A 16358-nucleotide genomic window follows, 5' to 3' on the forward strand; every position below is an offset into this window, starting at 1 on the left:
CATGTCTGACATCACGTCTGAGTACAAATGTCCTCCAGCTGAACATTGGGAAGATCAAGCTATTGCTTTCATCCTCCATCATAAACTCTGCTCCTTTGACACTGACTCCATGACTCAACAGCCACTTGTTCAGGCTGCATCAGATCATGCAAACCATTGGGATCATGTTTGACTCAGAACTGAGCTTCAATCCTACATCTAATCCATCTCAAATCGCTTTCTTTTATCTTCACAACATTACCTACCTCCACCCCTACCTCTGCCACTGCCAGTGAACCCCTTAACCATCGTTTTGTCACCACCAGACTTGAATTCTCCAATGTACTGCTTGCCAGCCTTCTATCCTCCACTTTCCAAAAACTCCAGCCTGTTTAAAAACTCAGCTGCCTTTATCATCTGTTTGTCCATTACTCTCATCCTCGCTGATCTACATTGGCTCCCTGTCCCCTAACTTGTTAAATGTAAAGTCCTCATCTACAAATTTCCCCATGGCCTCGCCCCACCCTATCTCTGCAACGTCCTCCAACCTTGTGTCCCCTACTGCACCCTTGACCTTTCTAGTTTTTTGTGCATCTTTTCTTCCTTGATCCCGCCATTGGCGGCAGTGTTCTGTGCCTCAGCTCTACTCTCTGGAATTGCCTTCCTAACTCTCTTTCTCCCTTGCCACTTGTCTCTCCAACCTTAAAAATGTTCTGAAAAACCCATCTTTTCGACCAAATTATCGATTATCTCTCCTGACTTTCCCAAAATGGCTTGGTGTCTTCTCATGTATTCCTTTGAGTGGTTTTCTTTATCCTTTCTCTTCCCCCACTGAGTAAAGTGCCTTGGGGTGTGTTTTGTGTTAACAAAACTATCTAAATGCAACTACTACTTGTATCACTGGAATGCTTATCCATAGGGTTTTTCAGAATCAGGATCCATCCTTTTCTAATTTTCTTCCTTTTCCCCCTCCTTTTTTGACTGCACAGACTCTGTCATTCCATGGTTACCTGAAACCCTGGTATCTTGTCTACATAGTTATTCATCAAGAGTCCGAAAATAATAATTTGGGATTCAGTATATGAGTAATTAGAAACATGATATATAGTAAGCTTGGGAGAAACATGTGACTTTGGACCTACGGTTCTCAAAGCTTTCCACCACTCAGGTTTTCCTCACCTGATGTCTGGGTCTGTTTTAGACTAATTGAAAGAGATGATTGCAATGATTAGTCAATAACTCCATTATTGTTGTATCATATGACAACCAGGATGGAAGAAGGCGAACTAGATGGACCGTTTTTCATCTAGCAATTCCTATGTTCCTGTATTTTCTCTAACTAGTCATCTGTATATTTTCAATCTTGGCCACTAAGCGACAATGAGGAGAAGCAGCTATGATTTTTTTTTTTGCCTTTACGCACCCCCAAGTCCCCCGCTCCCTCATTTAGTTTAATGAAACTAAGACCAATTGTATTGACTCTTCACTGCTGCAGAAATGTAATTAACTCGGGCTGGACAATTCATGGATCAAATCTGGGAACTGGGATCAAATTTCTCTCTATGGCTCAGTACTGCAGCACATTGTGAATTATTTGCTGGGGCACTGGAAAGTTGCAGGTTCCATTTCTTTCAATAATTTCATGCATCGTTTTTTTTTTAGATTAAAAACATATGTCACTGTTGTGTTACACCATACACATGCTGGGATAATGCAGTGTTGGAGACAGATCAACAACCTGCATTTATCTAGTGTCTTTAACATTACAAGGCACTTTACAGAGGCATAAGGAAAGCAGATGCTGAAAATAGATGCTGAACCCAGAGGGAGAGATGAGGTAGGTGGGGTGACCAAAAGCTTGGTCAAAGCGATGGGTTTTAAAAGAGGAGGTGGATGAGTTTAGAGATGGAATTCCAGAGTGTGGGACCTAGGTGGCTGAAGGCATGGCCACCAATTGTGGGATGAAGGGAGTGGGAGATGCACAAGAGGCTGGAATTAGAGAATTGGAGAGTATGGGGCAGGGTTATGGGGTTGGAGAAAGTTATGGTGATAAGGAGGAAAAGACCATGGAGGGATTTAAATACAAGAATGAGAATTTTCAATTTGAGGCAGTCGTGGACCAGGATTCAATATAAATCAGCAGTCAATATAAGTCAGCAGTGCCGGTTATGATGAACGAGTGGTACTTGGTGCAGGATAGGATACAGGCAGCCGATGCAGGATAGGCTACGGGCAGCAGAGTTTTGGATGAGCTTAAGTTTTTGGAGAGTGAAGGATGGGAGGCCGGCCTGGAGAGCATTGGAGTAATTGAGTCTGGAGGCATTGATGAGGGTTTCAGAATCAGATAGGACGAGGTTGGGACGGAGGCAGGTGATGTTTTGGAGTAGTGGAAATTAGGCAGTCCTTGTGAATGGAGAGGAGATGAGGTCATAAACTCAGCTCAGGTTAAACAAGATGCTGAGGTTTCAAATGGTCTGGTTCAGTTTGACATAGTGGCCAGGGAGTGGTGTGTGTGTGTGGCGGGGGGGTCTTGGTGACAAGGATATGGAGTTAGCGGTGGGGACTGAAGATGATAGCTAAGCATTTGGAAAATCAAAATTAAAGGAAGTCACAATTTATTCAAGATTGGATGTTCAGAAGCAGTCTGACACCAGAGGGATGAGAGAGAAGGAGAAATAGAGCTGGGTGTCTTCACATGTGAAAGCTGACCCTGTGCCTGTGGAATGATCAGGGTTAGCATGTTGATGAGGAAAGGACCAAGGATGGATTCTTGAGGGACTCTGGAGGTGACCATGGGTTTGGGAAGTGAGCCCATTGGTAGAGATGCTCTGGCTGCGAATAGATAAGTAGGGGTAAAACCAAGCAAGGTTTGTACTATGGATCTGGACAGTGGAGGAGAAGCATTGGAGAAGGATCATGTGATCAACTGTGTCAGAGGCTGGAAGGGGATGAGGAGGGAGAATGCCCCATGGTCACAGTCACAGAGAATGTTGTTCCTGACTTGGGTTAAGGTGGTTTCAGTACTGTGGGTCGGGTGGAAATCCAATTGGAGGGATTCAAACAGAGATAGCAGGAGATATAGGCATGGAGCTGGAAGGCAAAAACATGGTCAAGGACCCTGGAGAGGAAAGCGAGATGGGACATTAGTTCACAAGGACAGATGGGGGTCTAGGGTGGATTTTTGAAGAGTGGTGAGAACGGCAGTTTTGAAAGGTAGAAGAACAGTGGAGAGGGAACCATTTACAACATTGACTAAAATGGAGACCGGGAAGGGAAGCAGGGTAATCAGGTGTTTAGTGGAATGGGGTTGAGGGAGCAAGAGTTAGGGTTCATGGATAAGTTGAGCTTGGGAAGTGCAGGAGGGGTTGGTGAAGATGGAGTCGAAACTTGAGAGAGGTGAGGGTTAGGGGGTTGGGCTCAGTGGGTAAGGGGGAAGGAGGGGAAACAGAAGAGGCAGCTGAACGGATGGTCTCTATCTTGGAGACACAGAAATCTGAGCTCCAGATGGAGGGGGCAGGAGAGAGGGGTTTAAAGAGGCAATTGGTAGTGCAGAAAATGAGCCTGGGGTTAGTTCTGCCCTCTGGGATGAACTTAGAGTCGTGGGGTGTTTTGGCAGAGGAGATCGAGGCATTATTTTATTTTCAACTGTTGGGTTGAGTAACTTCTCCAAATGAGTTTCTCTGTTATTAACAAGAAAAGCCCTGCTGATGTTGTTAATGCTCACCTAAGTATAAAAAAACAGAAGGAAGTTAAGCAGATTTGTTCTTTCGTAATTGTGTAAACTTTAAGAATTACTAATGGTAACACACCCTCTATTAATGGACATCCTGAGTGGGAACATTCACCCAGGCATAAATTAATTCCATATACATATTCTAAAAAGGGGTATCTGATGGAATATAGAAAAAATAACTCAAGGATTGCCGCTTCATGCATTAGCAATGATCCATGAGTAATATGTTTATTGACCCCTTACTGGGTTAGAAAATGTAAATACTTCAAATAAAAGCAGTAGTCACTTTAATTTGCACACAACTGACCAAGTACAAATCCTTTATGGATGAATGCTGGTGTTCATTTTTCATATTAATCTCCTTGTTTTCTTCTACTATAGCAGCTTAATGAGTCAGTTTTCAACCCTCTCATCCCTGAATGCAAACATTAGTCAAAGACTTTTCTGCCACTTCTTTGTCAAATGAGTCTAGTTCATTTAGCATTTTGCTTATTGAGAGCAATTAGATAAATTTTATGGTTGACTTCACGAGGAATCTTTCATTTTGAGGAGCTTCTAGGGATAAAAATAGAACTTCTTAAATTTGAAGTCACCTGACATAGGGTGCTGGTTTGATCCCTGGGCTGTGCTGAATTAATTGACTTTAACCAGGATTGACGTGGAGGTGCTACAACTGCACAATGCCCCATGCACAGCTGAGAGGAAAAATCTTCCAGTGGCCTCTCTTTAATTGCCATTCATTGATCAAGCTGAAACATGTGTGAATGTCGGGTGAGGACAATATGTGCTCATTTGTGATGTCCTTCAATCTCTTGGTTGAATAACCTGCTAGCAAACATTGTCTGGACTCAAAAGGTGAAAAATGACCTCTTTAGAAGGTGAGAAAATTATGGTGGGGAGGGAAGAGACAAGGGAAGTCAGCACACATGCCCAGTGCCTCCTGTCAGTATCATAATATCAGAGAAGTTACAGCACAGGAGGAGGTCATTTGGCCCATTGTGCCTGTCCTGGCTCTTTGAAAGAGCTATCCAATTAATCCCATTCCCCTGCTCTTTCCTCATAGCCCTGTAAATGTTTTCCCTTCAAGTATTTATCCAATTCCCTTTTGAAAGTTACCACTGAATCTGCTTCCACCACCCTTTCAGGCAGTGCATTCCAGATCATAACAACTCGTTGCGTTAAAAAAAAATGTTTCCTCATGTCGCCTCTGGCTCTTTTGCTGATCACCATAAATCTGTGTCCTCTGGTTACCGACCCTTCTGCTACTGGAAACAGTTTCCCCTTATTTACTCTTATCAAAATTGTTCATGATTTTGAAAACCTCCATCAAATCTCCCCTTAACCTTCTCTGTTCTATGGAGAACAATCCCAGCTTCTCCAGTCCCTCCACATAACTGAAGTCCCTCATCCCTGATACCATTCTAGTAAATCTCATCTGCACCCTTTCTAAGGCCTTGACATCTTTCCTAAAGTGTGGTGCCCAGAATTGAACACAGTTCTCTAGCTGAGGCCTAACTAGTGTTTCACAAAGGTTTAGCATAACTTCTTTCCTTTTATACTCTGTGCCTCTATTAATAAAGCCCAGGATTCCATATGCTTTTTTAACTGCCTTGTCAACTTGTCCTACTACCTTCAAAGATTTGTGTTTTTATTTTATTCGTTCATGGGATGTGGGCGTCGATGGCAAGGCCAGCATTTATTGCCCATCCCTAATTGCCCTTGAGAAGGTGGTGGTGAGCCGCCTTCTTGAACCGTTGTAGTCTGTGTGGTGAAGGTTCTCCCACAGTGCTGTTAGGATTTTGACCCAGCGACGATGAAGGAACGGCAATATATTTCCAAGTCGGGATGGTGTGTGTGTGACTTGGAAGGAAACATGCAGGTGGTGTTGTTCCCATGTACCTGCTGCTCTTGTCCTTCTAGGTGGTAGAGGTTGTGGGTTTGGGAGGTGCTGTCGAAGCCTTGGCGAGTTGCTGCAGTGCATCCTGTGGATGGTACACACTGCAGCCACAATGCGCCAGTGGTGAAGGAAGTGAATGTTTAGGGTGGTGGATGGGGTGCCAATCAAGCGGGCTGCTTTGTCCTGGATAGTGTCGAGCTTCTTGAGTGTTGTTAGAGCTGCACTCATCCAGGCAAGAGGAGAGTATTCCATCACACTCCTGACTTGTGCCTTGTAGATGGTGGAAAGGCTTTGGGGAGTCAGGAGGTGAGTCACTTGCCGCAGAATACCCAGCCTCTGACCTGCTCTTGAAGCCACGGTATTTATATGGCTGGTCCAGTTACGTTTCTAGTCATTGGTGACCCCCAGAATGTTGACAGTGGGGGATTTGGCGATGGTAATGCCGTTGAATGTCAAGGGGAGGTAGTTAGATTCTCTCTTGTTGGAGATGGTCATTGCCTGGCACTTGTCTGGCACGAATGTTACTTGCTACTTGTGAGCCCAAGCCTGGATGTTGTCCAGGTCTTGCTACATGTGGGCTCGGACTGCTTCGTTATTTGAGGGGTTGCGAATGGAACTGAACACTGTGCAATCATCAGTGAACATCCCCATTTCTGACCTTATGATGGAGGGAAGATCATTGATGAAGCAGCTGAAGATGGTTGGGCCAAGGACACTGCCTTGAGGAGCTCCTGGGGCTGATATGATTGGCCTCCAACAACCACTACCATCTTCCTTTGTGCTAGGTATGACTCCAGCCACTGGAGAGTTTTCCCCCTGATTCCCTTTGACTTCAATTTTACTAGGGCTCCTTGGTGCCACACTCGGTCAAATACTGCCTTAATGTCAAGGGCAGTCACTCTCACCTCACCTCTGGAATTCAGCTGTTTTGTCCATGTTTGGACCAAGGCTGTAATGAGGTCTGGAGGCAAGTGGTCCTGGTGGCACCCAAACTGAGCATCGGTGAGCAGGTTATTGGTGAGTAAGTGCCGCTTGATAGCACTGTCGACGACACCTTCCATCACTTTGCTGATGATTGAGAGTGGACTGATGGGGCGGTAATTGGTCGGATTGAATTTGTCCTGCTTTTTGTGGACAGGACATACCTGTGCAATTTTTCACATTGTTGGGTAAATGCCAGTGTTGTAGCTGTACTGGAATAGTGCATCCCCAGTTCTCTCTGTTCCTGTACCCTCTTTAAAATTGTGCCATTTAGCTTATATTGCCTCTCTTCATTCTTTCTATCAAAATGTATCACTTCACATTTCTTTGCGTTAAATTTCATCTGCCATGTGTCTGCCCATTCCACCCAGTCTGTTTATATCATCCTCAAGCCTATTACTATCTTCCACATTGTTTGCTACGTTTCCGAGTTTCGTGACATCTGCAAACTTTGAACAGTTATATTTTCACTATCTTGCCGCAGCAGAATATCCTTACACATAGTATTGCTCTGCACATTCCTGTTACCATTTTCTATGTTTTACCATTTCCTGCCATGATAACAGACAGTGACTGGAGTTGGTAGTTTTTTCTTTAATTGCAGAATTTATACTAGGTGAGAGAGTATCTAATTAATTGTTTATTCTTCTATGGAAGATGCTTGATGTTGAGGGGAGAGTACCTAGTGGTAAATGCTTTTCTTATTTGGCGAATGGGATCATTGGAGGAAGTATGCCCCAAATTTCAGATAGACTAGTGAAGGAGAACAACTGGATCTCTGATGATCTAACTGTCTGCATATGGGGCACATCTCGTATATCTGGTGTTTAGAACTTTGGTTTCACACTTCCTAAATAGTTGACTTTGAGTTCGTGCAAACAAATATGAATCAGGCCTTGTTTATCTTGACTGGATAGAAGTACTTTTCTGACTTGAGGAACCTTATCCGCCAAAAGTATGTGTTGAACATATGGGTATATGTTGCACATGATTTTTTGAATAAATGCTGGTGCACATTGTCTGGACTCAAAAGGTGAAGAATGACCACTTGAGAAGGTGAGAAAATGATGGTGGGGAGGGACAAAGGAAGTCAGCACACATGCTCAGTGCTTCCTGTACTTATGCACAGTTATGTTTTTACTATCCTGCCACAGTAGATATCCTTACACAAAGTATTGCTCTGCAAGGCTCCCCACTAGGAATGTAGAGTTAGAAAATAACAGAGATGTTTGTGTGATTTTTTTTTCCAATCTTGCAGAACATAATCTAACTTTTCAACAAAACTCATGTCAAACTAAGTCTTTTCTCAAGGCAAAAAAGGGGGAGGAGAAATTGGTGCATTTGCCTGGGATTAAGGAATGTTTGATGTTTTCAATTTTCACTTTTTTTTTCTCTGTTTACATTTTTCTTTATTGGTTACTCATTTTTAACAATTTACATTCCTTTTTGTGTGTAGTCTAGAGTTGTATTTTTTTTTGCTCTGCTGTCTTCACTTCCTCTCCTGAAGCCACTGGGGTATGGTTTCGTAGGCACCTACTACCCTCCTGTACCTTGCCTGAGTGATCAGTCTTCATGTGGCATGCAATTTGATTGTTTAGAGAGATGGTAGCATTGTAGCTGAACCTGACCTTTTCCTTATAGGGTCATTGAAAGGTGATTAGTAGCAAGATCCTGGGCTGTTTTTGCTCTCTTTCCTCCTCTCCCCATTGATAACCTAGGGGCACTGAGGCTAATTAAACCCCTTTCACCACACTGGCAGACATCTGTTAATTCTATATTGCTCAGCTTCTCAGTGGCTTCTGCTTTAACCCACTAACTAATCCTTTGGTATAGCTTTGTGCTTAGAAGTTTAGATGGAGCTTACTTAAATAAAGATTTATTTGTAAATAGCTGAGATTTGTTTCTAAAATCATCATCAAAGCTCGTTAGCATGTTGCTTGGATATCTCAGCCATCTGAGGCTGCTGTTTATTTTTAATAACGATCAACATTGTGCACTATCCCTGGGTGCAATATATATTTGTCATTCTTATGACAGCTCAAATTTTATTTTCAGACAAATTTCCACTTCTTATTTCGCCATTCACCCAGACTTCTATTGTTTTTAATAAGTATATGTTGTCAACTCCGTCTCCATAAAACCCACTGCATTCACTGCTTTCCCACCAAATCTCAATGAAGATGAGTGAGACATGGAAAATCTTTCGTGTGTGTACAGGATTATAATTTTATGGCTGATTTGCAAGATTTCCTTGACCGCACATTGTCTATTGCTGAATACAATATTCAGAAACTGCATATTTACATTGCTGTTCTGTATTTACAGTTTACAAGTGTCCACAGAAAGCAAACACACAGATAAACTTCTTTTATTTTGGTAATTTTGTGTTTGTTAAGGAGGACTGTTAGTGTTGGCGAATTGGACATTTTCTTCTTCACTTGCCCATTGTAAGCATCTAGCACTCTAGTTCAGATGTAGCATGAATTAGATGCAGCAGAGTACAGTTCACTGTGTGTAACCCTATTTCCAACATTTGCAAGTGTGAACATTGTACTTGCCATCCTTATAGCCTCTGACATCATCAATTAGTGCTGAATTATGGGCAGTTTTTGTGTTGTGGGCTCACCACCCTCTGTGAGTTGAATTGAGGCTGTCCCAAATCCATTTTACTTTGGATCTTTACAGTTAGGTTAATGAAGATACTTCAGTCCCATCCATCTGGGGTAGATTCAAACCCAGGTGCTAAAGACAACAGTACAGTGTGCAAAACCCCGATGCCATCCAGTCTGTTGCCAATTAACTGTTAATCTAGAGCTGCAGCATAAACAGGGATCCCAATACTCCACGATTGTGCAGCTGAAGAAATTGCGACAGAATTGTCGCCTCACTACAGAATTTTTTCGCTGCTACGGAATTGAAAGTGGGAGAGATGCCAGGAGCAGAAGCAACTTGAGAATCAGGATTGAGAGGCATGTGAGGAATATTGTTAGCTTTTACACTAAACCTTTTGGTTAACATGGAAATCTTTGACTGAGATTTTCATATTAACTAGGGGGTTACTGTAAAAGCTCAAAGTATCTTTGGTTTCTCCCATTTCTAATTCTTATGTCTCTTTTGCTTCTGCCAGCTGTCCTACCAGTTTGACTACTGCCTCTTACATCCTGCTACTCTTTGCTTTGCACTCACTGTCACTTCTGCTCATGCTCTCATAACCTGGGAACATGAGTTCTTCTGCTGGTGTTGGCTGGCTGCAGCGTGGTTGTGGTGGTTAGAGACTGACTACCTGGCTCACTACAGGTTGACTGGCCAGCTCTGCTATGGGTTTCTGGCTGGCTGCAGTCTGACTGGTAGCTCTAGATTTCTCTCTCCCATCCTATTGCAGTATCTGCTTCAGCTTGTGCAATACTCTGTCACCTTTCCCTCCTCATCAAGGATGGTAAGTTTATAGTTCCAAGTACTGTTGTCTAAACTGGTGCTGTTTCTTTAAAATCTAAAGATTGCCGTTGTTATCCTTAAGACATAAATATGCGTAGATAGGATCATAGGAACAGGAGCAGGCCATTCTTCCCCTCGAGCCTGATCCGCCATTCGATTAGACCAAGGCTAATCGACACCTCAACTCCATTTACCCAACTTTGCTCCATATCCCTATACCCTCACCTAACAAATATCTAATGACCTCAGTCTTGAAAGCTCCAGCCTTTTTTTGGAGCGAGGGGGGAAATTCCAGGTTTTTACTACCCTTTGTGTGAAAAAATTCTTTCTGATCTCCCACCTAAATGGCCTAGCTCTAATTTTATTATGTCCCCTCTTCATTTCCCCATCAGAGGAAATAGTTCCCCTGTATTTTCCCTATCAAATCCTTTTTAACATCTTAAACACCTCAATCATATTACCCCTCAATCTTCTAAACTTGAGGGAATACAAGCCACGTTTGTTCAACCTAATAATTTAACCCTCTAAGCACTGGTATTATTCTGGTGACTCTGCGCTGCACTCTCTCCAAGGCCAATATATCCTTCCCGAGGTACGGTGCCCAACACTGAAGGCAGTACTCCAGAGAGGGTCTGACCGAGGCTGTATACAACTGAAGCATGACTTTCTCCCCATTGTAATCCAGCCCCCTTGCGATAAAGGCCAACATTCCATTAGCTTGATAATATGCCACAGAATCTACATTCTCATGCTGAAGCATTTGGTTGTGCTTGTTGCAGAAATTGGCCTGGAGGTGCTTTAAGGGATTCCTGCATGTTTTTGCTTTTTCTAGCCAATTTTGTTATGAAGATATTGATTTCTTGCTAGGCTAGGTTCTACAAGCAACGAGCACCATGTGGTATCTCGAGTGAACTTTATTCATGCGTGAGTCTTGACAGGACATGTTTGCAGGCTTTTTAACCAAGAGGAGCATCACAGCCAGTATCAATCCTGACTTAACCTGTCACCCATATGGTACAGACAGAAATCTCTTGCAGTGCATATGAAAAGACGATGTAGCACTTCCCTAGTGAACTGTATCAAGCAAATGCAGGCACATTGTTTTTTGTTTTGTTCTGGCATTCTTTTTATATCTATTTCTACATTTTCAAGCTGCCCTTCACCTAGAGTGCTTCATGACTGCCGTTATTGCTGTTCCCTATTGTTTTTTGGGATAATTAAACTCTGTGGCAAATTTTGTTGTCTCCTCCTTTCGCCACTTAATGGAACTATTCCATCTGGTGTACTTGCTTAGAAAAGTCTGTCGATTGTTTAAATCTGAATGACTGCTGAGGCAAGAATTGTCATTAAGCCCAAAGCATGTGTTGAGCCAATTTTCTGTTTAACAACAGTCAGAAATAGTATAATTTAGAAGAATTGGGTATAGGAATGTGAAAGTAAGAGTTTTAAAACTGAGCTGCCCCTTGAAGAGCTGGTAGAGATTTTTGATGGGTTCTATCTGGTAGGAACCAACCCATACTTAGCTTTTAAAGATTTTTCTTACTCCTCTCCCAAAAGTACATTGATAGTCATTAGTTGTTTTTAAATTATATATCACAAGTGTGAAGTTTACAGCAGTGGTCTGTACTCGGTGGTTTATGGTTCTGTGTCTTGATGTTTAAATTTTCCAGTACTCCTCGAAGTGCTCCGAACCCCTCTTACTGCATGCAGTCTACTATTCTTCCAAGCTGCTTCATTTTGTTTTTCTCCTGCATTCATTTGCTTTTTGATCAGTCTGTAGTTCATTCTTACCTTCAATTTCTTTCATAGCTATTCTTCCTCCTTATTTCAGTTTCACTTTGAAGTTTCCTTGATATGAGCAGTCGGTTGTCTATTTGCATACCCCACTTTTATACCACACAGATGAACCTTAAAAATGAACGGAAAACAGATCATTAATATTTAAATATAAGTGTCAGCTTGGCTCAGTGGTAATACTATTGTTTCTGAATAAGAAAGTTGTGGATTCTAGCTGTACTCCACTTGAGCACATAATTTAGGCTGACTTTTTAGTGCAGTACTGAAGGAATCCTGCATTATTGGAGGTGCTTTCTTTCAGATGAGACAGTAAATTAAAGTATTGGTTGCATGCTCAGATGGATGTAATAGAATTCTTTCAATGACCTAACCAATATTCTTCCCTTAAACAACACCACCAAAGCAGGCCAACTGGTCATTCATTTTATTTGCTGTTTATGGGACCTTGCTCAGTGTAAATTAGTTGCCATGTTTGCTTACAGTGACTACACTTCAGAAATAATTAATTGACTGATGCAGTTTGGGGCATCCTGAGGATGCGAAAGGTGCTATATAAATTCAAGTTCTTTAAAACTAGTACCAATATATAAGATTACACATATGACATATAACAGGTAGTTGTGGTTTACACAAAATGGAGCTACATAATCATGAGCCCTCTGAAGGTCCACTTTTAGAAGCCACTGCTATCTGACATGTGTCTTTTATGAATTTGGATGTTTCCAATCTTTTTTTAAAAAAGGTCTGCAAATATTAAAGTAGCCATTATTATAATGTGAGCTTGATTGCTAACAGTAAATATGTTTGTTTGTAGAGATTTAATCACTAGTAACACTTTGAACAACTCATCTGCAATTCAGAATGATCTTTTGATATCTTATTGTTTTTAACCATAGTTCCTTACTGAAAAGAAGAAACCTCAACCTTTCACAAATCTCCAGTTGTGACATTCCACAAAACCCATTGTTGGCTGGTACGTACAGAAAGTAACATTTCAACATGTTTCACAGTAAATGCATGATCCACAGGGTCATCCAACTTCACTTTGTAAACTAATTTTTCAAAAACTGAGATTGCCGCAATAATAAACAGTATTTTCCAGCCTTTCGATTTTCCTTCTCCCTTGGATGACTGGCAGAGGTTGGTAATTTGATATGATACTATTTAATATGATACTATTTAATTATCCATGGCAATCTAGTGAGGGGAGTTATCCTATCCCTCTGCTACAATTTGACCAATTCCTGCTGCACAAGAGGATGACTGAACAACAGCTGGTGATATTGTGTGGAGCAGCTGAAGTCGTTTTTATTTGAGTTTAAAATATTTCAGCCAGCTGCCTGATCTTAAGGTGGGCGGGGGGTGGGGGGGTGGTGAGAGTGAGAGAATCTGTTGATAACATTGGTTAAGTAAATGTACAATTCCTCATCATTTTAACCTTTTAATTAATTTAATCTTTGGTGATCTCTTTAGGGAAAGCTGTGGGGTGGGGTTAGGGATGTAGCTTCTCAATAGGTTCAAGTGCATCCAGTAATTGGTACTAATGTGAGGAGGAAATAGTGTTCGGTCAAAATATCTAATATTGGTAAAACTTCCAACTAAACAGTTACCTCTTCTAAGGAGCAAATGGTCTGTGAGCCTGGATGGATGATGCTCTTATATGTGCTTGTTTGTGTAGTTTTAGATCAGTTTCATCTATGCTAAGTATGTGTCAGAGTCTCAAGGGAGTTGGTGAAACCCATTAACCTGGTTGGTGGTACAGATTTAAAATTGACATTTGAAGGGCCTTGATTTCAAACTCTCCAAAGGCTGAATTAACATAAGTCATCTCTAGTATGCAATTGTTACTTATGGCCTGTGAAAATAGCACAATTACTGTTGGTGTTATGATCAGAAAACCTAGGCCTCTGAATCTGTTATTGTCTCAAAGACTGTATAAGATATTGAGGGCCAAATGCCTGTGTTGTGAAGGTTCTAAAACTGGTTTACATTCTCTGTTTCCTTTATCAATCTATTTTTCATAAAGCTTTCTTTCCTCAAGGTTGCAGTCTACAGTGGTTTCTGTCACAGCAGATCTATGTTTTGACTTGGTAAACTCTTGCTCAGCCCTTCTTGCTAGTAGAGATTCACTGTTTTTTCAGACACTGATTCCTATCTTACCAGTGGCCTTCATTTGATGAGGGCAGTACAAGCTGAATTTTTCTGTTCTGAATGGTTTGAACCCGAACCGTGTGACAGGTTTCCTTAACCCTATGGATTGCATTTAAACCATCTTGATGTTCGATATAGTTGTTGCATTCTAGGAAGTTTCGACGCTTGATGTAATCTATATACCATACTGTCAAGGAACACTGCGATTTTTTAGTAGCTTTTAGGTCTCTGTATTTTATATTTTAGTTTTTTAACTGATTTGATGGATTTCAACAGATTTGAGTTTGGTTGGGAATTCAGGAGATTATTTCTTTAATTTGATTGAATTAAAACAGCCCTTGGTTTGATGTCTAGTTTTGGTGAGTTCTGAAGATCACCTTTAATTCATTTACTGCAAATAGACACTGTGATGTTATGAAACATTTATCTGTGTAATTGATGTTTCTTCATTGTTTGAAAATATTGGCAGTAGAATTCAGTTATATCAATGCCATTTTTATAACTTTGTTTAATCGGGATTGGGTGATACAATAGATTAGCAAACTGTCCTCTCATCTCTAGGACCTGGGTCTGAATCCAGCCCATACTGAAGGGATAAGTGTCCTCTCACCACTTGCTATAAAATCTGATATGAATTAGCTTTGGCTGGTCGTGGTATGGCTTCAGAATACAAAACTGCCCACAGTTTGGTACAGATTGGCGTTAAATTGGCAGTCCGACTGAGGGAGACTAAGGTTGGTTGGTGTGGGAAGTCCTGAGGTTGCTGGTTGAGGCACATTGGGACAGAGTAGAAAGAGCTTTCCTCTGCACTTTCCATAGAAACATAGAAAATAGGAGCAAGAGTAGGCCATTCGGCCCTTCGGGCCTGCTCCGCCATTCAAAAAGATCATGGCTGATCGTCCAACACATTACCCTGTTCCTACTTTTTCCCCATATCCCTTGATCCCTTTAACATTACGAAATATATCTATCTCCTTCTTGAAAACATCTAATGACTTGGCCTCCACTGCTTTCTGTGATAGAGAATTCCACAGGTTCACCACCCTCTGAGTGAAGAAATTTCTCCTCATCTCGGTTCTAAATGGCATTCCCCGTATCCTGAGACTCTGACCCCTGGTTCTGGACTCCCCAGCCATTGGGAACATCCCTGCATCTAGTCCTGTTAGAATTTGCTTTATTTGAAATTGGGAGTGCTTGATATTGACATTGTGTGACAAAGTGTGGAGGAAAAGTTCCAGTCTTCACCATCGACATCCTTTACTTCAATTGTAAAAATTCACCAAAATTGCATAATATCTATTATAGTGCCAGTTTTAAGAATGTACCTCCCTGTAGGGGAGCCTCTTTTGCCTGGTGTGAATTCAGGAAATCATGGATCCTGTTACCATTAAAATCCGTCAATTTTAACAGACTGAAAACAGTGGGGAGTGCATCTGCCATTTCCAATATATGCTTCCGGTGGGCGAAAATCCTTCCTGGGAGCGCAATCTCATAAAATTGTTCCTTTTGCATATGCAGAGCAGTGAAAAGCTCAATGCTGCTTTGGTAGTGGGCTGAGGTAAAAAGTGCAAAATTAAAATTCAGGGATCAAAAAATCTTTTAGTTTTCTCAGATTGCTGTTCCCACTTGCTCACACTTTCTGTCTTGAAGGTTGGTCTGTCTGTACCCAACCCATGGGCCCAGCTTCCACTTTTCTATTTTCCTTCACTTTTGATTGCCCTTCATTCCCTGATGATGGTGTCTTGAAACCAGTTGCCAGCACCTCTTAAGATCGAGAATGGTCAGTGAGGATTATAGGAGGGTGCTACAGTTGGCCTCTGTGCCCAGGTCGAGGGAAGGGGAAAATCTGCCAGTGCTCCCAGTTCTGATCACAATCCAAAGGTTCTCTGCATGCGTGTTTGTTGAGGTCAGAATTGGTCTCTGCTATGATTTTTTTTTCAAAAAATATACTTCCTTCATAAAATTTGCAGCAGTACATACAATACAGTTGTCATATCACATTCCAAATGTACACAATACAGATTATACAATTTGCAGGTTACATCAAGTACAGTTCAATGAAACACATTGGACATAATTACAGTTCATGACACTCTAGGGTGCCTCATTGCATCACAATCAATACAGGTGATTCATTACAGATTTATTACGGGGACATTGCATCAATTTGAATTTTACATTCTGCCCGAGGGGGTTTTTCCCTGATTCCAGCCCCTCTGTATACAATGGCGGGAAGGCTCTAAACGGTTGCTTTTCCCCACAGAGCCTTTGCGGCGGCCGCACCCATCCTCAGTGCATCCCTGAGCAGGTAGTCCTGGACCTTGGAATGTGCCAGTTGCCACACTCACTCGAGGACAGCTCCTTGCACTGGGTGGTCTCTGCTAT

The 16358-nt window shown here is 41.8% G+C and overlaps 1 protein-coding gene across 1 annotated transcript in view; it reads left to right on the forward strand.

The window, feature by feature from the left end:
* arap2 (ArfGAP with RhoGAP domain, ankyrin repeat and PH domain 2) overlaps positions 1–16358 on the forward strand; it is a 332431-nt gene that overhangs the window by 55517 nt on the left and 260556 nt on the right. The window contains exon 3 of the mRNA XM_067988973.1: positions 12719–12795. Within this exon, the coding sequence (XP_067845074.1) occupies positions 12719–12795 (77 nt within the window). The remainder of the gene's footprint in view (positions 1–12718; positions 12796–16358) is intronic.

Source organism: Heptranchias perlo, chromosome 1 (genome assembly GCF_035084215.1).
Source record: "Heptranchias perlo isolate sHepPer1 chromosome 1, sHepPer1.hap1, whole genome shotgun sequence".
In the NCBI taxonomy this organism is placed as follows: Eukaryota; Metazoa; Chordata; class Chondrichthyes; order Hexanchiformes; family Hexanchidae; genus Heptranchias; species Heptranchias perlo.